A 24,424-nucleotide genomic window follows, 5' to 3' on the forward strand; every position below is an offset into this window, starting at 1 on the left:
GTGCCACTAATGACTTCCTTCAATGTTAGGTGATGAAATGAACCCTGGTATTTAATTAGCTGAACAAGCATGCTGTTGTTATTCATAGTCTCTGCATAGTTGCAATACAAACCATCTTGAGGTCCCAAGTACATACCCATGTTCACAGTCTGAAATGAACTCATCTGCTAATTTTCACGTTGACCTGGAGTACAGCATGCACCTTCCTGGTGCTGAAAGTGTTTTCAAAGCATGCAAGCACATTCACAATACTTACTCGAAAGCACACACATCAAATTAAGTGGGACTTTTATTTTTCTTAGCAGTACAGTCAGAAGATCTCCCATTTTACAGACACTACTTCAGAACATTATTTTTGTTTAGTTCACCTATATCCCTTGATTCATATTGGACAGACGATGCTCACATCCAAATGGTTCAAGCATTGAGGTATTTTGCATGGTGTTTGATGTGGTCATTAATAAATGTAGCAATGAAAAAATAGCTGTGATCGTAACCCTAGAAAAGAATGGCAACAAATCAGGAAATACACATAGTTCATGATAAAGCAATCATGCTAAGGTCTCCTCTAGGAAAGGTAATGAATCGCCTGGTTTGATCTGTTTTAAGAAATCAAAAATACCTGTATTATATATAAGAACTGTGAAGGATACCTAACTAACAGATTAAGTATATATGAACCCTAGGAAGCTAACCAAACCGAAAGTACCTTAACCTGCCCTAATCTGGGCATGTAAATTAGAGACGGGTAACGGTGTCAGCTGCAGAGCGCAATGTGATGTGAGGGGAACGGTTCCCCTCACTGGCACTGCCCTACTGGTAGAACACAGGGTATAAGGAGAACACAGCCCAGGTCTGAATTACTGCTCCAGCACTATGCTAAAACGACATGTAAACCTCCGAACTACACCACTTTGTCAGCACTAACTGTATCTTTTTGTGCAGGGTTTATGATAAATCAGAGGACAATCCCTCATTCTCCACAGCCGAGCCCCTCACTGAGTCTGGCTGGAAGTTGTCAGTTGCTTACAAAGACTCCAGTGCTCTCAGGACAGCACTGCTCTGGGCCACTGCACTATGGGAAAGCGCAACCCTTCCACCTGGGCCTTTAAATGAATCTAAGATTTGAGGCAGTTACAAACCTTTCCTGATTTACACAAACACATGCAAACTAAATCACGAAGTTTTATGCTAAACACAATACCCACAGTACAGATAAAGAATCCAGCAAAAGTACACCTGTCGCTTTGCCTGGACAATGACTGTGATACTTATTAAAAATCATTAATGCTGCTGCTTCGGCCGACCACTGGTGGCTTGAGTTACCATCACAGATCAGTTTGTTGAAACGAAAATCATAACCCCACCTAGTGGTGAAAAGCAGCTGAATCTGATGGATATTGCACTCCTTGATGGCTGCTATTAAGGAAAATGTCCTTCTCACCCTCTTCCTCACTTGGCCAGGGACAGACTCACAGGTAAGTAAGGGAGAGCACGTCCCATGAAGAAGAGAAACCCTCTTAACTACCTGCCACACAGACCCAAAAATCACAAAGCAACAACCCAACAACCATGGATTGCAGAAGCAACTTGCCTGCTGCAGTCTAAAGACGACTGGGATTTTCTGCTCTGTGCAGGCAGCAATGAAGTTATCAGGCAGTAACTGGCCCGCTGAGAGAAACTGGTCATCTTTGCCTTGATCAATCAAGATATCCAGGTGAGAGTCTGGATAGGACTTCACAAGTTGTGTAGCATCGTATGCCTGCAGGAATAAAAGAGAAATGACCTTCAGTTACATGTGTTAACCTGGGTCAGATTTGCTGAGTGCAAGAATGTCATGGATGGAGTGCTGAGTGATACTGATCAGGTGACCAAACTGCACTTTGGAAAAGCAAAAAATGGGAGAATTCCAGACAACTGAAAAGTAATACCCATGTTTTGAAAACGGCAAATGGGATGATCTAAGTAATTACCAAATTGGCAGATTGAGGTCAATTCTGGACCAAACAAAACGTCCAGCCCAGGGCAAAATTCATACAGAATCAAACAGCAATAAAATCTAGTACCAATTCACATGCTTGTACAGAAACTAGATCCTGCTAAAATAACTTGGTATGTTGGTGTAACTATTTTGTCAGCTAAAGGTTAAAACACCAGTGTAACAGATGTCAATTTGAAGCAGAAATAACGGAAATCAGAGGTTGTGTATCTGTGAAAAGGCAGGTCTAAGTTGATCTACTGGACTGGGTTTCGAGAAGAGCTTCAAAGCAAGTTAAGGGGCCAGAAAACTTTTTCTTTTTTCTTTTTCAAAATAAAATAATTATGTGAATGTAAGCAAGTTTAACTGGTGATTTTTAAATATGCAAACTATTAATAACTGTGGAAGCAGCTAGTGCTCACCATTCCTGTAATGTTTTAATCAGACTTGGATGTCTTCCTAAGAGATACTTTCATTCAATTTATGAGGGATTTAACTGCAGCTTGTGTTTATTTACAAGAAAATCAGAGTACCTGGTCACAATGATCCCTTCTGACTTAATTCTAGGGATACTGTGCAACATTTATGCTGACATTAAAAATACTGAAGGGCTGCCCAAGTAATGCAGCAACAGGCATACAGACATTTTTATATATTAAGCCATGCATATACAGCTACTTATATTTCAAAATTAGGGCCCTGGAGTTAAAAATCTAACTTTGCCTGGTTTAATCCTGTTCCTACAGGATACCAATTTCCCAGTATCCAATGGGGTCCTCTGCTACCTGCCTCCAACAGGCTGCCCCTGCAAATGCCATGAGGCTCATCAGTCTCTGAGCAGTTTGTAGCAGTCTCTTTTTAGGCTACTATAAAAACCGGCTGGTTTGTGTATTGAGAACTGAGTTTTTGAGACAGACCATAGCCTAACTCTGTTAAACTGCTCACTGCTTCCATCCAGTTCAGAAAGTCTCAGACTGCTCATAATTCTTCTTAGTGCAGATCTTAAGGTCTTCATAGAACAGGGAGGAATTTAGTCAATTTGATGAGATCCTTCTATCTCATTACACGTGCTACAAGCGACATCAGGCAACAGAAAGTCATAGCCACCAGGAACATACAAGGCTTACCCATGCTTAGGGGTGCAGTCAGATAACATTACGAGAGCAGGAGCACCCCAAAGCTTTGTTCCAGACTCCTGCTGCGATACCTCTACAGATCACTCACTCCTGTGCGATTAAAGGACTGCGAGTTGGAACACATACCTCCCATTTGCTTACATCTGATCCCAGATATCCACCAAGCGCTTTCTTCCCCCACTGACACTGCATAGGGTTGCAGATAGGAGCAAATGCCGATACAGACTGTTCAGCAAGAAAGCATGAAAAAAAGGTATTTATTAAGAAAAGTGATTTCTGCTAACTAACAAGCAAATGAAAAGCATTTTTGAAAATTGTTTTGAAGTTACTGTCAAAACCCAGGACACACACCCCCCCCCACCCTCTGAGTGCCTCAACCATTACCCTACTTCCCTCTTAGGTGTTCTTTCTAGCCCCGCAGTTTTGCTTTCCTTTTTGCACATCAGCCAAGCTTCAAAAGGCAAGGCTAGACAGCCAGTTCCCTTCCTTGTTGGAGATGTTGGCTTGAATTCCCTTAAGCAGCAGAGAAGGATCTCAAGTCTACTGCTGGGTCAGCATGGTCAGAACGTGGGACCACTTCACCTCCAGTTGGATTTTGGCAGAGCACAACAAAGCCTGAGATGTGAGGCTGCTCAGTCAGCCTAAATATGCAACACTGACTCACAAATTTAGGTACCTCCAGGGTTAGGGGTCAAGAAAAGCACATTTTAGATCACAGCTCCGGGTACTGGTGTCTGAAGTCCTAGCCCTATTCTTACGTTCCTCTTTTGGATTTGGCCACGGGACATCAATATTTCCATTCTCATGTCTTGCAAGAAATAGCAACAAACCACTTAATACTAAAATCCAGAAGAACAGAGTGTGTCTTTCCAATGTATTGTTTAATTCTTTTTGATGACACAATTCACAGTTAAGTGCCAACAGTGAAAATGGAAATTTTTGAACTACTGGCTCCAAAAGATAAAAAGGAGAGATAAAAATAAAGCTTTATCTTACACTCAGCTCTCCTATAATGCCAAGCTAAGGACACTGAACAAATGTTATGCTATTTTCAAAAAGGCTGTTCCCTTTTTGCAGAAGCTGACTACAAAGTGCAGGTTCAGGACAGCCCATGAAAGGACTGATCCACAAAGGCAGAGCCCTTCACCTCTCAAACACCAATGCCCAGTTCTCCCTCAGAAATGCATTTTATGCAAGCGTATCTCCAAAGAGGACAAAAAAATTCCTCTCAGCCCTCATGAGTATAAAGGAAAGGCAAATCAGTTCCAGCATGTTTGATTTAGATTCAAGTAGAATACAAATGAACACAACTTCAGATACCTCGACTACTCCAAAAATCAATCTTTAGGAAAGCTGACATGCAAACCTCAGGGGTGGAAAAGAAAGCGGGGGAAGTCCTTCGGATACTATTCTGTGTGCAGTTCAGGTGCTTACAGTTACACTTGCTATCAGCTGGAGTTAATAGACTCTGTAGTAAATTCTAAGCAAGCACACATATAATGGTGGTGAAAAAAATTGCTGGTAATAAAAGCTCCAAAATGAACAAGACAGGATTTGAAAAGATACATCAAATCACACAATCAGACTTCTAGACAATACTGGCAGCATGAATTAACTCCAGAGCTAGAAGGAGCCTGTTTACATTTAAATGTAACAATTGGTTTGGAAGAGCTGTAGCATCATCTACAAGAAAGTGGACTTTCCCTAACTTTTAAAATTTGAAGATTTTTAAAAAATTTCACTGATACTCACATTCCAGAGTACGTACTGCTACAACTATGACTAGTTATACATTTAATGCTAAAACAGAACTTGGTGCTATGTTTTCTTTCTTCACTTCTACAGAAATCTGTATAAGCCTTAGTATATCTCATAAGCTGTATTATATCTTACTTTGTACTTTCCAGGATTCTTCAGAGCAAGAATAAGAGCTCCATGACCTCCCATGGAATGCCCAAAAATAGACATCCGTTCAGGGTCAGTTGGAAAATTGGCATTTATTAGTTTAGGCAGCTGTAAAGGAACAACAGTGTAATAAAAATGTTAAAGCAACTTCAGTATGTTTATGGAAAAAAGCACACAAATAACTAATGTGTTTTAATGCCAGAAAGCCACTGAAACCAAAGGCACATCTTTGGTTCTAGCCTGACATTTGTGATAATGGCCTGAAAGCAACTTGAATGGGACTGTAAAATCAAAAGGAAACAATTCATCTGATAATAAGTAACTCAAACTATCTCTACAGAAATCTATCGTAAACCTATAACAAAAGATGTGGGAATTTCATAATAAATATAGCCTTATTTTAATAGATACATAAGTATGATGTACTCCAATAAGTGACCAGAATGGCAAATCATCCTTGGGAGATTACTTGCTCTCCATATTCCCATCAATTTTAGTTTTAATCCAGACCACAAAAACCACATGCAGAGTAAACCGGACACTCACCTTTCTAATATGTATCTCAAGGATCTACTATTATATCCAGTTAAGGGAATCAAAAACAAACCCACCACCCCACCCTCTCCAGACAGGCAGTGAAAACAGTCTAAACGAGCAATCCAAAGTACTGGTGCACTGAAACACAGTGGGTTGTTTCAGAAGCAGCAGAGCAGAGATTTTACAAGAGCAGAGATTGCAGAACTAATGAATCAAGATTAGAAGTGTAGGCCAACCCTGTGGCACCTCTGGCAGAAAAGCAGACTCAAGAAGCTCCTGCTCAATCCTTGCCAGGTCTTATCACCTCTGTGCTGCAATTCACTCCCTCCTGTTTGGTAAGGAAAGGCCTAACAACTGGGTAAATCCAATCACTGAAATAATAAAGATTAAAAAAGAAGTAACAAATCCTTTTAATAAAAGGGGAAAGCAAGAAAGCGACAAACCATCCACGGGCTATCAAGATCACTTTAAGCAAGCTTTGGATCTAGGAACGAAGAGCATGACTGAACCACACCCCTTCTCTTACCCAACAGCACCAGGACAACCCAGCAGCAAAGTTACCTCATCCTTTATGTAGGAATACATCCTATAGTTTGTTTTCCAAGGATCTTCAGTGGCATCCACATAAAAACCAGCACCAGTGCCAAAATCCCAGCTTTCATCTTCCCCTTCGATATTGCAGCCACCTACCATGAAAAATCTTTCTATAGTTACTGTCTTCCCTTTACTAGATGTTCAGAACTGGACAACCTGCCATACAAATCAGAGACTTGGGAAACGAGTTTCTCAATCAACATGTCTCTACCCCTCCAGCTATAAGACAATTCAGATTTTCATTCATTAATAGTGTTTTCAAGTGTTAGTTCAACAACAGTTTCAAAACGCCACTTACATATTATCTACAGATGTATCCAACTTCTAACTTGTTCAGTATCTCTTCATAAATAAACACAACATACAGATCTCTCCCAAAACAATTCTGTAAAGCTTCATCCTATTCACCCAGGGACTTACTCAAAAGTTGGCACTTGTTAATTGGTGCTATCAGCTTAATTCAGTTATTAGACCTCATCCTATCAGATACAAGAAACTATGTGAGAAACAGAAACTGTACAAAATTTTCTTTCCCCCAGAAGGACTGAAACATATATCACCAGATGTCCAGACTAGTTTATGTGCTTCAAATAATGTCTGCTACACCTCCCTCTTTCAGATTCAACAGCATAATAACACTTACTGTTCCCATCATTTTTAAGTTTATAACTCTACCTTTTCTGCAATTCATTTCATTGCTCCCACCTATAACTCCCAATAAAACTTCAGTAATTTCTTCTTTGAGTAACTGCAGGACTGCATCCTCTTTTCCAAGGCTACACCTTCAGACTAAATTTGCAGATGTTTTCCTTGAAAATCAATACATCACATCCAGTCCTCTCTTACTCTCCCTTTGATGAGCTTGTGATTTACCAGCCTGGTTTGCAGAACAGAATGTAATATTTCAAGGTATATGTTACAGGAAATAATGGCCTCCTTTTCTCCAAAATTTCCTAGTTTCTGCAATCTGAAATTACATGGCCTTTCACCACTGTCAGATCACACTGCAAACCCATGTGTAATTTGACAGTCCCTGACAATTTGTGCAGAGATACCTGCCACCCTGTCACAGTGTGAAATCAGATTTTTACAGGGATCAAAGTTGAGTTTGCTCCACTGACATGCCCTTGAACAATGAGTGATTTTGTAACTTAACAGTCTGGCAGTCACAAGGACTGGAGTTGCTTACACAACCAGTTGAATACAAAAAGTCTAACTTCGGTCCCTCGGAGATAAGGCACAAACTCAGAAAGTTCTGCCAGGCAATGAAGGCAGAGCTGATACTGCTAAAAGAAATTTAACAGAGGCCTTAAAAAAAGAAATTTGAAAAGGAACCTGCAAAATACTGCTCAGCACACCTGTCTGGAAAAGCAAAGCCCTACGAGGAAGGAAAAGTAAAGTCTATCAAGGCCTGACAGAGGGTCTGTTATGACAGGTATTTCATGTTTTCATGCAGTATTTTTCCCCATACGGATACATCTCCTATGCTCAGATCTCTTAATTTGTGATTACATTTGAACTGCTCTTTACTTGTTTCTTCAGACAGCTCAAAGACTTTTAAGAACATTTGGGGTCTCTGAGCTAAAATCTAAGAGTATAAGATGAAACACATACTGAAATTCATCTAAACAGCAGAGCAATCCTGATCAAGTAGACTAAAAGTCAAGAGAGAAGTTGCAGAGGGTTTTAAAAGAAAATGGACAAAACCATGAACTATGCAAATGCAGTCACACAACGAGAGAGACAACTTAGCACTGAAAACAAGTCCCAGTATAATTACCCCATGTGAATAATGCAAAGGCCGGTTGCCCATCTCTAGTCTGCAGCAAACAGCAACAATGAAGCGCAAAGTTCATTAATACACAAGTTTTGCTCTTCTGTCCCTCTTCATTAGAAACGTGCATTTCTGTTCTTTGACCTGACATGACTGCAAAACCTAGATGTGTGAAATATTTTCTGGAAAGAATGTCACTTCATTCCCATATTACCTGTGTTCACATCTGGCTCACTAAAGCTTGCGAAATACTAGAAGACTGCCACCCTTGTATACAGCACTCACAAGACTTTAGCAGAATCCAGCAAATGCTAAACATTTAATACACTGAATCACCAAAAGACTGTATTTCCTGTAACTGCAGACCCACCATTTTCAGGTTTCCTGTACCACACACAAGCTCATCCTTATACAAATAACAGAACATCATTTTAAAAAAGCCATTCATCGGTAGTCTATTGCAGCTGCAGGGGGGAAGGGTTTCTTCTGCTTTTCTAAGTACTGGAATCCTCTGGAGACATGTATTTAATTGGCTTTAGAAGACAGAATACAATAAAGAGTAAACATTCATCATTGTGTGACAACACAGCTCTACAGATTTTTTAAAGTCTCAGCAAGCCACAAAGTACAGGGAAGTGTCTCTGATATCTCTGATAACACATGCCTAGTTTTCCTTTTCTTCCCTCTCCTTCATGCTGAACTCAACGGCCCCCCTTTGTTCTAGTTTTAGTGCCATCACAATAAGAGTTTCAAATGTCAAGCCTTCACTACCATGTTATTAAGAACATAGACAATATAATCTAGCAAACAATCCAAAGTAGAGGTGAGGTCATATCCTGACTCAGGTGGGTAACACACTTTGTAGCAAACTGCAGCACTCCATTCTTTGAGGATAAAGACAGTGTACTTCAGCGTAACAACTGTTATCATGTCTCTTGTTATAACTTACGTGGGCTTGTGTCTGGTGCGACTACAATAAGGCCATGTTCAGCTGCAGCTTGATGAAAACCAGATTTCGTTATAAAATTCTGTTCTGTGCAAGTTAACCCTAGAGAAATAAAAATATCATTGGTTACACATGGCTCACAGCATACCAGTTTCAAAAACCTTCTTGACAGAAAAGGTTTTGAATAAACAAGAGGGATTCCTATCTCCATAAACACAGAAAAGTCTTTTCACTAGGTTCAGCAATACTTAGCAATCCACAGAAACAGACACAGTTGCACTTTCACATCTAGTCACACTAACATTTGATGAGAAACAGGTCAATGTGTGCTCTGTAACCCCTTGAGCACCTACTCATGTGTCATATACAGTTTCCCCAAGTACTGTGTATTTAAATCCACTGACTACAGACACTGTTGCTACAGTTAACATTGTTAACTTCTGACATTAACCCTGCAACTGTATTTTTCTCTTTACCACCATTTCAACTGTATGCATCACAGAATTCTACTGTGGTCTGACAAATCCTACATCCTTCAGACAGGATAAAGGCCCATAAGCACTCTGGTTCGAAAACCCACAGCAATCCATGTCTTTTGTACTGCAGCAGGCCCAGATGAAGACCAATTGCAAGCAAATAATACTGCACACCAGTATTTCAACTTCTCTTCACTGTGCCATTTGAGAGGGGTTAATGATTCTAGTTTTCTCTGAGGACAAGTTGCAAATAACCTAATTTGACTGACATACAAGCCAAGACAGTATGGTTTAGATTCAAATAATAAATGTGCTCCATGACTTGGAGCTCTTCAGACAATTTTGATGCTTCCAACTTCAAGGGCAAATATTTTTACCCGGTCCACAGTCATTGGCCAAATTAGATCTACAAGCTATTTTGTGAAATGAATGCATACAAGGAATATAGTCTCCACACTACCAGTCAGTTCTCCAACTTTCTAAACACAAGTCTCAATATAGCAACTCCTAAAATTACAAAACAGACAGAGCTTCTGCTTTTCATTTTGAGTAAGAGAAAAGAAAAAAAGTTGTAATTAATTAATCCTGGAGCCACAACCAACATAAATCTGACCATTTTGAAAGCAATGCCTTAACATTATTTATGCACTTCTGGTGCAAGACCCAGCTCTGTTGGGAGATGACAGAAATAGGGTAGAAGAACAAAGCCAGGATGACTGGGAGCACATGTTTGTCCATACAGTCTCATCCCAGATTGCCTTACATCCAACAAGACAGCAGCCGGATGGGACACTGCAGGAGCTGGAGAGATGAAGAAATGATGCTGTGGATGAGACAACTAACTCCTGCCACACAACCCTCCTCAGTCCAGGCCCTTTCTGGTCCCACAGGGTTACCTTGCTCTAGATGTGTTTGTGCAACACAGCTAACAGCACCTCCCCTTCCAAGTTCACCAGTTGCTCCCTGCAAAACAGCACTCAAAATAAGGTGGAGTCCAGAGGACAAATTTGCTGGCTCTCATGGGCTAGATTTTGCCCCCTATCCTGTCAGTTGAAGCAGTCTGTCATGGACAAGGGGAAGCAGAAGGTGTCCCAATGGGATGACCTTTCAGGGGAACTTTTAAATATGTAAAAAGTAAGTACATTTTAGAAAAAAAAAGGTAGACCATACTGAACACTGAGCATTTTATAACACAGTCTGGTAGGCTAACCCCGGAGGCCATCTGCATCCAACTTCTTAATCACAATACACTCAAGAGTAAATGCATGTTCTAGAAGACAATATTTTGAGAATGCAAGAGCTGCCACTGTAGTATCTCTACATCAGATTTTCAGTAACTGTAGCGCAGTAACTTAAACATGCTTAACATTATATTTTTTATGTTACTAAAATTCATGTTACTTACCTGAGAGCCAATACAGCACAGGACACTTTCCAGTTTCTGCTTTTGGAGGCAAGTAGATTCCAAATTTCATTTTGCATTTTAGCTCTGCACTGTATTAATAAAATACTTGTTATCACCACTACTAAATTAACAAGGTCACAAACATTAAAAAAAGAAAGCTGAATGAAAGCATTTCATTCAAAGGGAGATTTGGTCAGTGAATTATAACAAATAAGTTAAGAAATAAAGTGAAAAGCAATTCTAAAACAGCCTTAGCCTCCTGAATTGACAACAGCTAACCTTCCTACCTTGTTCTGGATATATTTAAAACAGAGACTTACAATAAGACACATTTTTGCAGTGCTTCTAACTGGGAACAGTCTGAAAATTGAATTTTGAACCCCGGCAATATTTAACTTGAGCTCTATTAAATTGGACAGTAATTTTTACTGAAGAACACATCCACATCACTCCACATCACTTGCAGAATATACCCTGCACAGCATGCCCCAGCAAGAGAGGTTTTCAGTCTGCTAACTCTACAGAGTAACCAATTGTCCAGTTAACACTAAAGCCTAAAATTGTCAATAAAAGCTTATCTAAGCATAACTGATGATTTTTTTTCTTTGGACCAGAAATGAAAAAAACCAAATGTTTTCTTCTGTCCACCTTCGTCAAACAAGAATCTATCTACTGGATCTGTCTGCTCACGGCATTTTTTAAGAGCGCACAGAAGTGAAACGTTTGGTAGAGTGAACGGAACTTTGTATACACGGAGGTTGTTTGTGCTGCAAAGAGGAAAACCCAGACTAATGGAGCTCCATTTTCAAAGCTAAAAGTACTGACTCCCCATCTCAGATCTGCAGCATTAAGTGTACCAGACATGTTAAACATTAACACAGAAATGCAAGAACACAGCCAAAGCCGCAGGAGACAGCACTCCTTAGTGAAATATGGGTATTAGTGAGAACATGCTATTTTTCTGCAGACTGAGAATGCTGACAGCAATGATAGTATGGATTCACTGCCCCATGCTAAACATCTGTGTTGTTTTTGTGGCGTTTACCTGTCATGTTCAAACACCTTCTGGAAACCCTCAAAGCATTTGTTGATGGAAACCTGCTTCAGTGCCATGGCTTTAACTGTAAAAAAAGGAGCAAGTTAAATTAAAAAATAAAACATTCCTGGACTCATAGTGAGTTATGAGAACAGAAAAGTTGAATACAATTTAAAGCATCTTTGTTTAATATAACATTTTTTCTGAAGAATGAACCTCCTGCCAACATTCTGATCTTTTGTTAACTTTCTATTTCCCCATAGAAATGGAGAGGAGGGGGAGCTGAACTCTTGCAAGCGGAACTGACAAACTGACCTTCCTGCTTTCCCAGAGACCCACATCTCCAATCACCTTTCCCTCTGCAGTAACTGTAGCTCCCTCTTTGTCTGTCACAAAGTCATGGAGTCATGGGAGTGTTAAAACAGCTGGGAGTGCGCTGGTACCAAAGTGGCTAAGGAAACCCGGGAAGGCTGACACAAAGGGAGATGCTGTCAGTTTGCACGGACAGTAAGGCCAAACAAGCAGCCGAAGGGGGAAGAGGCCTGAAGGGTCAGCCCACAAGAAAATCGTGAGGAGAAACCTGGTAACATCAGACCAGGTAACAAATATCAACATGAAATGCCAAAATGTCCCTTATACCTGCGCACTGCTCCGGTGTCCCATCGGGCAAGAAAAGCCACGCACCACGGACAGCCCTCGGGGCCCGTTCACGGCCCTCTACCGCCCCGTGTCACACGCACCCCGAGGCAGCCCCTGCCCAGAGGCCGCGGGAGCAGCACGAGGGCCCGGGCCCGGCTGGGCTGGGCACCCCATTTGCGTTTCCACACCACCAGCCGTGCCCGCCGCGCCGCGTCGCTCGCTCCCCCGTACCTCCCGCGGGCCCTCCCGCCCTCGGGCACCCCCACGGGCAGCGAGAGCCCGGCCTCGGCCGCCCGTCCGCTGCCTGGGCCTGAAGGCCCGCCCGGGCCTGCCGCCGCCGCGCCGCTCTCCCCGCAGCGAGGCCCCGGCCCGCCCGCGGGCCTCCCCGCCCCGAGCTGCCCGCCCCGGCGCCGGCTCGGCGCCCCCCTCCCCCGGTCCCTTACCGCGGCGGAGCGGCGGGGCCGAGCGGCGGGCGGCGCGGGCGGGCGGGCGGTCCCTGTGCGGGCGCGGCCTCTCGCCGCCCCGCCCGCGGCCCCGGCCCCGGCCCGCCCCCGGCTCGCCGCCCGCTGCTTCCCGCCCGGCATGGGGCCTGCTGCGCTGCGGCCTCCGCCGAGCGAAAATGGACGTCCCCCGGGAGAGCTGGAGGGGGGGGCGCAGTGTCTGCGGGGGCTGCGCTCTTCCTCCTCCTCCTTCTCCTCCTCCTCCTCCTCCTCCTTCTCCTCCTCCTCCTCCTCAGGCGCTTCTCCAGCTCTTCGCCCGGGGCCGGAGGGGAGCGGCTGCGTGCGGCCTTGGCCCTTCGTGCCCCGCTGCTGCAGAGGTCGCCTTCCTAAATCTGAAGAAGAAAATCTTGAACTCTGAAATGAAGACAGAAACAAAAAAATAATCCGGATAGTCTGATAATAGTGAACTATTCAAAGCAGCAAGGGTTTCTGTTAACGTTATTCTCCCTCGACCATCAAGACCTCAAGGGGAAAAAAAAGCTGCTGAAGCAGCCTGAACTTGGACTGCCACATCATTAAATTTTAACTGTTTTACCTCTCGTCAGTATTTTAGCATTCTGCATAGCAGCTGCCATCTGACAGACTCCTGATTTTTTAATAAGACCAAATTCTAGTTCAGGTAGTTTTTCTCACGACAGCTAACTTGGAAGATCACAAAGGAAAGGTAGTTGTCAGTGGTTTGATCTTACTCATAACCCAAGTTCTTCCCACTTTCTGCTGTTAGAGGGTCTCTTAAAAAAAAAAAAAAAAAAAAAAAAAAAAAAAAGAAGCAGTTAAACATAGCCATCGGTTGCCAAAAAAACTCAGCAAAGCACTCTCTTTTTAGTCTCATACCATGTACTGCATTAGCAGCAACTATTTTTGCCCAATACATTTTGCAGTCTGATCATCTGTTACTTTGACGATGTGACAATACTTCGTTTCTATTTTTAATTCCTAATTCTAGCAAGATGCAATACTGGCCACTTTGTCCCCTTGCTGCTTTCTACTCTTCCCCAGATGATTGATTTGGACTGCAGCTGCTGGACCCTGGACCTGGGCCACCCATCCTGCCTTCCAGGGCAGCATTCCGATCCTGTCTTTCTACTTGGATGTAGCTGGTACAAGTAGTCTGTTTCTGAGTCGTTTAAACTTTCTTCTCTCCGTTTTTCTTTTCAAACCAGGTTTAATTTGCCATTAATCAAATTAAAATGTGTTTCTTCACTAGTATTTCTCAAGAACTCTTCAGGTTGTTCCTTCCATCTCTGTGTGCATCTTGTAGCTCTCTTAATGTCCTACTCTCACTAGCAAGATACTGCCCAGTTAGTTATTTGATCTAAACTTTAGCCAGTCTGTTTTCTGTGATGTATATATATACAGCTGTCATTATGCACATCTCATTTTTCATGATATCTGCAATTGTTTGAATTCCATTTCAGCCAATAAATAATTTAGTAGAACATTAGGGCTTGCCTTATTAATAGGACCCCCAAGGAGAGGTGGAAATATAAATGCTATCTGTTTATGCTTATGGTTGTCTTTCCCCAGGAGACAGGCATTTCTTTAGGTCTGAGGGAATAAGTGAAGATCAGCAACACTAGCTAGCATTCCTAGGATTTCTTGATTGCTGTGTGAACCTTAAAGTAATACAAGTATTGTGGACTATCTTTCTTAGTCTTGGGGTGCAATTAGGCCACAGACTTGAAGTTATTTGTCAAATATAGGATCAAAACAGCAGAAAGAAGCTTTAAGTTGTGTATCATAAACTCTTCTTGTGAGGACTATTTAAATCTGTTATCTATACTTATATAAGATGAAGAGTCACGCAAAATTACAATACATGAGTTTGCATCTGTTCTTTACTTAAAAGATTATTTTAAAGAGCACAGCTTTTAAAAGTGCTGAAGAAAAGGCAGTATTTTATTGCTGTCCAAGTGTGAGTATGGTAACATGCCTAGATGACTTTTGGAACAATTGATGAGATCCTCGGTGGGAAGAACATTTATTTCAATAATATGTGTAGTTCCTAGGGGAAGTACAGGCAATGAAAGAGTTAGAAAATTCCAAACATCATTTAAGATGAAAAGTAAAAGTAAGTGCTCACATTGTCCCAAGAGAGATAACAAAAAACTTGATTGATCTGAATTTTAACAAAAGATAGTGGTCTTCTGAATATCCTTGTTTAATTTGATTCAGTCTGAGTAACTGAAATCACAGAAGAGAATAAACCTTGAAGGGAACAAGTTTCACTCGCTAATATGTGAGGTCATTCAGTTATAATTAGCGTCTAAAAGTGACCAAAACTGAACTTCAGGAGAGCAAATAGTGGTTACTGGCAGGATCCAATGGGAGACTGCCCTGGCAGGTGAAGGAGAGCTTGTAGATCTTCAAGGACAACCTCCTTAAAGCACAAGAAGAGTCCATTCACTTTGCAGAAAATGGAGCATGGGCCATCATGGATGAAGAAAAGACTCCTGAGCATGCCACATGCCAAAAGAAAGCCTATGGAAAGTGGAAGCAGGGATGTGCTACCTGGGGAGAATATAGAAACATCTCTAAAGCATGCAAGCATAGAGTCGGAAGAGCCAAAATCAGCGGGGACTGAAACTGGAAGTGCAACAGGAAAGTTTTTTTTTCTGGGAAAGTAATGCAGCAAATCCTTCAAGCCATTTCCAGGCACACAAAGAACAAGAAGGTGTTTGAGAACAGCCAAGATGGATTTACCAAGAGCACAGCACACCTGACCAGTCTAATTGCCTTCTGATGAGAAGTCTGCCTCAATGGACGAAGCAAGAGCAGTGGAAGTTGTGTACCTTGGCTTTAGCAAGGGCTTTGCAACAACTTCTCCTAGTCTCCTTGTCTCCTTTTAGCGAGATGGGCAAAATATGAGCTCAATAAAGTGGGTAGAAATTTGGCTGGATTGCTGGGCTCAAAGAGTGTGGATCAGCAGTACAGAGTCCAGCTGGCAGAGTGACACCTCTCAGGGCTTGATGTGAGGGACAAGACTGTTTAGTGTCTCTGTTAATGACCTGCATGATGAGATGGAGTGAAACCTGAGATACATAGCTAAGGAAAAAAAGATTATCGTATTCCCTGCAGTAACAGAGATAGAGAGAGTGATAATAGATCTTTCTGAAAAGAAGAGGCTTCAGTTCAGAAATATTTTTTGGAATTTAAAAGAAATCTTAAGTTGCAATAAGGGAAGGAGATGCTATTCTCCACTATTGATACTATATGTCATTGGAGAAAAAGGAAGGAACTTATTGGCACTGACAGTGACCAGGTCCACAGTGCAAAGCACTGTACAACAAACTTATTGAAGCTAATCTTCTGACTTGAAGAGTTCACTGTCTACAAGACAAAAAGGAGAAAAAAATTGTTTTCTACACTTCACATGTGGAGAACAGAGATACAGATTTCCCTAGTCCAGCCACAATGAGTATTGGTCATGTGGAAACTTCATCCATGACTTTACACATAGTTATATGCAGCAATTCAAAATATAATACTTTGGTGGAGTATCTCTTGGACTACTCTGTTCCTAAATCCTGAGATTTACCACATTCATTTGGCCCTGAATAGTTGCATCTCTTTCACAAGACAATTTCTCAATAAGATATCCTGCCCTGAATTAATTTTCAGTCCCCTGTGTGCTGCTTCCCAAATAATTACCATTTCTTTCTCATGGGAGGTATCAAAAAGGAACTTTGGGATAATCTGTCTTTCTTTAGGTCATTCAGGGTCTCATGAGTGCTGTAATTCACCTCAAAGTGAAGCTTTCACTTTGCTTTCACTGCTTTGCTTCCTACTTTTTCTAGTTTCTCAAAGTAAGTAGACCTGACTCATTTCAAACATGCAAATCTCAACTTCATTGCTAGGAATTTTTTTTTTTTTTTCATGTGTCAAGAAGAACTGCAGATTCCCAGATGTCCTCTGGAAATCTCTGTTCCCTCAGCACTGGGAAGTAGAGGCTTACAGGGAGGAGACCCTCACCCATGCCTTTTAAGTTCTGGATTCTTCTCCTGGCTCCCTGAGTGTCTTCTTTTGCTGATTTTATTTCACTGTACCTCAGTTACCCATCAGCAAATAGGTCCCAGCAGTAGTTCCCTTTTCCTCAAAAGAATTGTAAGGATAAATATGAATGTAGTCTGACAGTGACTGCAGTAATATGTTTAACATGTTTCTCTTTCTCCCTTTTTTCCTTGGATCTAAGTCTGTAAGGTGAAAACTCACTTAAAATGGCACAGTGTGCTCCTCTTTCATCAGCCACCTGTTTCTTGGTCAGATCAGAAGATGGTACAGTTCAATGTGTCGTCACAGTTTCACCTTCTGACAGGTGATTGTTGCTTGAAAGACCCATTCAGCAAATAGTCTGTGTTCTCCCTCAAGGACCCCAAATGTGACTGTTAGTAGTCTTCTTACAGCAGGAAATTCATCCCCTATACCACATCTCTAGGCTTAGCTGTAGCCCCATGAGCCCCAAGTATTTAGTTTTGAAAAACAATATTATGTGTCTACATTATAGCTGCTGTTACTTGTGAATGAAACTATTTTATACTTGTGAGATTTGAAGGCTGGGATTTTCTCTGGTAGGCAATTCCAAAGGGTGATTCTTTCCACTTGCCTTAAATACGTGTTTTAGGCTGCTTCTCTTTCTCCATTACCTTTAGAAGCTGAGTCAACTGACTTAGACATGGACACTTTAGAAGCTGAGTCAACTGACTTAGACATGGACACTTCACTAGCAGTTCCCAGCCTAAATGACTCAATGAAAAATGAGTTTTTCAACTCGCACCCCTTTTTCTTTTTCTGCAAAGAGAGATCACCCAGACATCTTTGTCATTTCAAATTATTCAGCGACAGAGACTTTACAGAGCAAGTGTGCTGTAAATTTGCTTGGAAACTCAGCAACCATAATTTTAACTGCTGTTTTCTTTGCTTCCATTTTCTGCCACAGTTATGTGGTTGCATGAACATAATTTTTATTACTGGGTTCCTGAGAGCAGTGAAGAAGTGTTTAAGGATTTTCAGACTAGCAATCTTTTCTGTTGCTACAGAACACATCATATAACAGGAAGAATAACTGTGAACTCACAAAATACTAGTATTTGTATTGTCAGTGAATTGTGACCTAAGAATTTACAAATTAACTCCTTGAGCTTTTTTAGGTCAATTGCAAATGCACTTGCAGAAATAATTTATGGAAGAGCAGGAACAGAAGAATGGAGAATTGCTTAATTAATTCATATACAGATAACTTTTGTGTCTGAAATCTAACAGAAGAGCAGCTGTAGTTGTGCAGATTAAAGGTCCATTCAATCCAACACTCCATTTTGAAGATGAGCTGTCGCACAAACTGGTAGAAAGAAAAGCACAAGCATTTGGCAAGCAGCTCCAGAGAGCACCCACTAGCATCTAGCAATCTGAGGTACCTCTAGTTCTCTGGCTAGAAATGTCTATAATCTCTATGTTAAAGAGCTCTCTTTGGCTTCATGAATTTGCCCAATCTTTTAAGAGTCCTAATCTATTTAGATGTTTTGATGTATGAAAGCCAACCTATAATTTTGATTGACCTTGTTGCCCTTCTCTGTACCCTTTACAGTTATCCTCAAATGCTTTTTAAACTATTGCTGATCATTTTTTTCACAGTACAAAAATTCAATTATAATTCCCATGTAGTAACAGTCAGTTTAGAGCATATTATTCTGTATGTAATGGTAAAGTTGATTTTTTTTCCCAAAAAAATGCATCACCTTACTTTTTCTACTTTGAATTTCACCTGCCATTTCCAGAACTATCACAGGGTATGATGTGGTCTTTGCAATCAGTTCTTCACTCTGCATGCTGTCACTTTTGATGTATTTTTTCTAGAGGCCCCCGTAGGACACACTGGTGTTCTGCCTCCATAGTGAAGACTGATTATTCTGTCTGGCCTGTTTCTTGTTCTTTCACTATGCAGGAACCTTCTGTCTTCACTTGTTGGTTTCTTTTCAGCCTTTGATGTGGAACCATGTTGATGTACATACATGCTGACTTCTTTCAGAGAATACATCGATAGGTTGGTTTATGTCCTTTGCATAATCTCTGTATGGTTCTCTCTTTTGTTTCATTATCTTTTTACTGATAATTTCATTTGAGGCAAATCTTCTGACACATGACTGCAAGGAAGTCTGCTGACATACGACCATTCTCAAGCATTCCCAGTGTGGACACAGATTTAAAAAAATAAAGGGAAGAAAAAAAATAAAAAGAAAGTTTTTCTGCTTATATATTAAGATCTCCTAAGGAAAGATCCCAGGTCTGATTCTCTGCACACTCTGTTCACACCCAGGGTGACAAAGTAGTCATATTTAAAATATATTGCCTTGCACATTTTAGACAAAACCCAAACAAGTCCAGATCTTGAAAAATTACAGTGCCTGGCCATGATGAACTCTACTTTTTCTCCACAACTACCTAAATTTTTTTGTTTGCATTGGTTTTTAATTTTCTATTCTGATAGAAATTTGGCAGTTAATATTTTAACACAACTGTAACTATTGCCTATTTTGCATGGCTTTGTACTGGTTATACTGTGATATAACCCAAGCAATTTAGATGCAGTTACACCCAGTTGATGTCCTGCAAACACTAAGAATATGAGTAACTTTACACATGTAAACTGACACATTGAATGTAATCAAAACTATTGGGTTTGTCAGCTTTTCTTTATCCTAAAATGAAGATTTCAGTCAGACTGAAAAAGTTAAGCTTTTGTGTAGTCGAATAACTTTGGACATAATTAATTATGGTGTGCAGAACTAGTGTTAGAACTATTTTCAGGGTCAGATAGCATGGTATGTCTGTGATTAAATTACATCAAACATAATAAGATTCAATCAAGGAGGCTTTTGAATTGCTGTGCCTATTTGCCAGGTCTCACATGTCAAAGCTGCAAGTATATCAAAGAACTTTACTGTGCTGTATAAAATTTCCAAAGACCCTTTTGCCATATTTCAAGGACAGTCCTCAGAAGATTATACTATAAATCTGAAGACTAAATATCTCTTTTTCCAGATATCTTTGCCTTTATGTCTTGGAGTGCCAGGTGGATAAGCTAAGCATATCCTTTGTCAACGGTTAGTGCAAAGTATGTCAAAACCCTCAGACTACATACAGTAGTCTAGTACTACAGAGGTAAAACTGAGTGGATGTTCAATTCAGGGATCTCATCGGACACATTTCACCCTATGGTGTCTCACAGGTTTGTAGCTAAAACAATCTATTTCCCTTAATTTGATAACTTCTGAAAAATATGCCTTTGTATGCTTTTCTCTAGACATTACAAAGCTTGATGAAACCTTAAGATTACAGCAAGATTTTGAGGGGACTTCTTATTAACAGCCATATTATTTGAATATGCATTGCAATTGTAAACAAGTGCATGTATGCTCTAAGATCAGTTGGAGGAATACATTTTTTTTTTTTTTTTAAGATGGAGAAAACAAAAAGGTAACAAAATCCATTTTGGTTTCTTATTTTAATAATCTTTGTGAGAGGAAATACTAACAATAGGTGGCACTGTGGTTCTGTGATTCAGGTGTTACTGATGTCTGTGCAGCAGTGTAATGCTATTTATTTATGCTGCTTATTAATTTTAGTCTTATAGTGCTACTTCTTAGTGAAATTCATTTAATTGGCTTATTACTACTGCAAGTACGTTGTTTCTAAGACTGAAATGTTTTAAGCTATATGTACTCACCAAAAGTATACATTTTCAGCAGAACAGCTGTCCTTAGAAAATGAAAATTATTGCAATGGCTCATTTTGGACCAGTTTACTGAGATAGTTAAATTCTGCAACATACTCTTTCTCTTTGTCCAGCAAGATATTTAAAATAACTTTAGCCTTCAGCAGACATTGTACTGTGAATATGTATGGGAGAAATTAAACCAAACCAAAATAACTACTTAAGACAAACCTCCAATTTATAAAACAACCGATGGCATTTATATATTTTAATCTGCTTTAATAGCAGTGGGATCTGACAAAACAATAAAGCATTGGAGCACAATTTTACATTAACATTACAAAATACAACAAACGTTTTTCTCTATGTATTTACATAAGCAAACATACAGGTATTCAAAATAGAATGCATCTCACCATCTGGCAATAATTACATAAATACAGTGCATGGTTGGCTGGATGGGATAGATACATAGGATTTTTTTACCCTGAAGTGTATAAAGGATGCACACCACCTTAGGAGATACATGGTGAGCTTCATGTCTTTGGACATTTTTCAGCTGCAGTCTTAACAGTAATAAAATGTCAATCTACTTGAAAAATTGTTGATTAAAACATTTTTTCAGACAAAGCGGTTTTTTTGAATGCAGATATGACAGACTGACTCAGCATGCTTTTCCTGTAAGGTAGGGGAAGGCCCTAACCTCTGAGCAAGTCTGTGTGAATGTCTTTTTTTTTTTTTTTCTTCCTGGAAAATTACAAAATTTCCATTCCAGTCTGATGCATAATGAAAACACATTTTTTCTGCAAGATGGAAGTGTTGCTCTGAAGCTGGTCATACTAAACTATAGTGTTCATCCCAAGCATGGGCCCAGTGCTATAAATTCTGGTTTAAAACAGCTGAACTTTGTCATCTCTCTGCAGTATAATGTTTCTGTTAATTGCTATCTGCTGATGAACAACCTCCTGCCGATCTGGCATGGTGGGTAGAACAAATTCAGACCCTGACTGTCATCCTCACGAAGACAAACCACACAAAAATCTATTAACATTTTGGTGCAAGGTGACCAAATCAGGCCTCACTAAACTGTCAAAGATGTCCATGAATAGCTGGAAATATTGGTCTTTATCTGCTGTTCATTCCTGGCTTTCAGAGGCTTCTTAGGCAAAAGCTGCTGATCACTCAATAAAACCACCTATCGAGTGCTCACAGAATTAAAATGTCAGGCATCAGATATCCCTGCTTCTAAGCAAAAAATTTGTTATGTTACCTCCAGCTGTCAATTAAAGAAATGCTGTCAAGTCTCTTAGGTCCAAAACATAGATTTGGTTTTAATAAGCTGGAAAATATTGTTCAGTCATCTTCTAATGGAACATGAAGAAAGTAATTGAAACCCTCTCTGTTTGTAGTGAGACATTCACCATCAGTATTTGCAACCTGAGCGATTTGACATTGCGAAAGCGGAACAGAAGGTGACATGAAAGAGAAAGAGGGGGTGACTGATTTGCTCTGCCATGTGGGAAAAATGCAGATAGTAAGTGGAGAGCGTACGCAGTGTATGTTAGATGCTCAGTAACAGTTTATCAAGTACAACTGGTGAAGGAGACTGCACAGACCAGCAACCAGACCATCAGGAGTTTTCGGAGGAATTGAGCTTTGGAGAAGTGCAGGGTGCCATATACATCGTACAGTGTGCAGGCAGACTCTCCTCCCTGGCACAAATTGGCAACAGGACCTGAGCTGTCTGGCCCGTCTGCTTCTTTCTCTTGCAAGGCCAGAGACACTTGCATCAAGATGGGCACAAATTGCACAAAACCTGGCAATTCCCTCCACTGGTAGAAGCATCTGTGGTCCCTTTCTGCTCACAGAGTTAGAGACCTTCAATCCTATGTCAGTATTTATCATATGCAGGCAGTCTGGTTGGTGGCAGATCCTGAGCCTCAGACCTCTACTCAAGAAATACCTTTGGTTTTATTACTGCCTACTTCTACTCTGGAGTGCCCATTCCTAGGGGTGAATTCTCAAAACCATCACTCCAGTTATGGAGTGATCTGAACGCCAGGAGGTACCTGAACACCCTGTTTTGTGGGATGCCCTGGACCACTTCTGTTCCAACAGTGCTCCATCCCTTACCTGGCTGGCCTGGGTGGTACAAGCTGGCTGTTGTACTTAGCTCAAACCCCCTGATTTAGGTTCTATGTCAAACTTGTCAGGGAACAGTGGAAAGTCACAGCTCCCACCTAATACTATGGTGGTCCTCATGCTCAGCTGCATTTAGCAGATTCCCCCTGAAATCTCTTCTGTGCCTGTGTGGCACCCTTCACGTGGTGCTGTGTGGGAGCAGGGTGTGCATAGGGAGGCAGGAACAGCAAGTTTGTTTTTTCTTCTGCTAAAGATGTTCAATTCGATTGTGGTGATCGAGTGTACCCAGAACCGGAGAATCCATATAAACCACCTTGGTGATCATAGCAGTTATACTACTTGATTTATCAGGTGATCCTAAATTCCCACTTTTGGGGGAAAACCATTAAGAGCCATGAGCCCATGGATGACATGCATGGCACCACTGCAACGGGGCTACAGCACAATGCTTTGACCCAGGCATGGAGGCTGAGGGCTGTGGAGTGAGTCAGTGTCACCATGTGCACACAGAACTCCCATGTGACCTGTACACAGTGGGTCTGACCTATCCCACGTTGGAGGATATGGCTCATAAAACTGGAAGATTTAGTTATACTGGCAAGAGAACAATAAAAGCAGTTTATTGGAGATCAGCCAGATACCCAGCCAAGTTTTAAGTCCTCTTCTACCACAGATCAGTATTTTAAACTAAAGGTCTTCCTCTTCCAAAGACCCCCAGTTGGTAGGCTAGAATCAGATTCAGTTTCTGTCTCTCTCTTTCTTAGTGGAAATGTAATTGGTCTGGGAAAACTGAGCAACTTCAAGAGAAGGACTGATGAAGGCATTGGAGTTTGGCTTCTGGGTAGGTAGTGGTTTTTTCAGAGTGAACAGGATCTGAAACTGGAATACATCCTGCTTCTAATGATTATGGCTGCAAAACTCATAGGTATGAATCAAATCCTTAGATTTAGGTTTTGTGGATGGATACAACATTTATATTTATGCTCTCCAGCAGAGTCCCACTGGCTTCAGTGAAATTATCTGAGATGCTCGAAAGAAAGCATGACCAGGCATTTCTGTCAAGCAATATATTTGATGTTCTTGATGTAATGCATTCTGCCCTTGGAGCTATGCAGGTGAAATACAGTGCTGCTTATAAGTCCTGTTATTTTTCAGTTGGGCCCCATTTGCCCATACGTATTTCATTAAGGCTAAGTCCTAATAGTGCAAGCTATCTACCATTCCTGAGCAATCTACCATAACAGCAAAACAGCAAAACCAGGGAAAACAATGTTGAGCAACTAACAGTTTTCTAATAATTCTGGCTCTACGAGCCCTTAAACAAAACCAGAAGGACATTCTTTATAATGGCCTTTTTAACCAAAGAGAAATGATGAGAGAGGATCTGCTGTGACCTTCTACTGAAGGCTTCACTCATGAAAAGCTTCCGCTGACATTACTTAGATCAGACTGCTGGAATCAGACAGAGGCATGGACATGGAATTGTTTAGCAATGTGCCTGATTTTCCGCCCTTCTCTCACTTCACTTCCCTGTCAACACCAGTGGGAAGGAGCAGAGAGTCAAGCCCAATAATTACTTTTGAAAAAATTACTTTCAAGTTTTAAGCTAAACAGATGAAACTTTTTGAATGGAAATGAAGTACAAGAC

At 40.9% G+C, this 24,424-nt stretch overlaps 1 protein-coding gene across 3 annotated transcripts; it reads right to left on the reverse strand.

The window, feature by feature from the left end:
• Nucleotides 1–271: 271 nt before the first annotated feature.
• On the reverse strand, nucleotides 272–12,962 carry ESD (esterase D). Of its 3 annotated transcripts, none has more exons than XM_074931563.1 (9): nucleotides 12,870–12,962; nucleotides 11,797–11,872; nucleotides 10,752–10,840; nucleotides 8,874–8,972; nucleotides 6,118–6,242; nucleotides 5,008–5,127; nucleotides 3,241–3,339; nucleotides 1,595–1,762; nucleotides 272–498 (listed from the first exon to the last, which is right to left on the reverse strand). In XM_074931563.1, exons 2-9 carry the CDS (start codon nucleotides 11,862–11,864, stop codon nucleotides 418–420), a joined length of 849 nt encoding a protein of 282 aa, XP_074787664.1. In that variant the 5' UTR covers nucleotides 11,865–11,872; nucleotides 12,870–12,962; the 3' UTR covers nucleotides 272–417. The 3 variants fall into 3 exon arrangements, with proteins under 3 accessions (XP_074787664.1, XP_074787681.1, XP_074787672.1); XM_074931580.1 differs by lacking the exon at nucleotides 12,870–12,962 and adding an exon at nucleotides 12,658–12,765; XM_074931571.1 differs by lacking the exon at nucleotides 12,870–12,962 and adding an exon at nucleotides 12,427–12,643.
• Nucleotides 12,963–24,424: the final 11,462 nt, after the last annotated feature.

Source organism: Athene noctua, chromosome 1, assembly GCF_965140245.1.
Source record: "Athene noctua chromosome 1, bAthNoc1.hap1.1, whole genome shotgun sequence".
Classification (NCBI taxonomy): Eukaryota; Metazoa; Chordata; class Aves; order Strigiformes; family Strigidae; genus Athene; species Athene noctua.

Bases quoted from the DNA above. Each gene is read 5' to 3' on its own strand.
- ESD (XM_074931563.1), bottom strand. From the start codon at position 11,864: ATGGCACTGAAGCAGGTTTCCATCAACAAATGCTTTGAGGGTTTCCAG. The intron at 8,973-10,751 runs GTAAGTAACATG...TTATTTCTCTAG, and splicing joins TGTGCTGTATTGGCTCTCAG to GGTTAACTTGCACAGAACAG. The intron at 6,243-8,873 runs GTAAGTTATAAC...TTTTCATGGTAG, and splicing joins CGCACCAGACACAAGCCCAC to GTGGCTGCAATATCGAAGGG.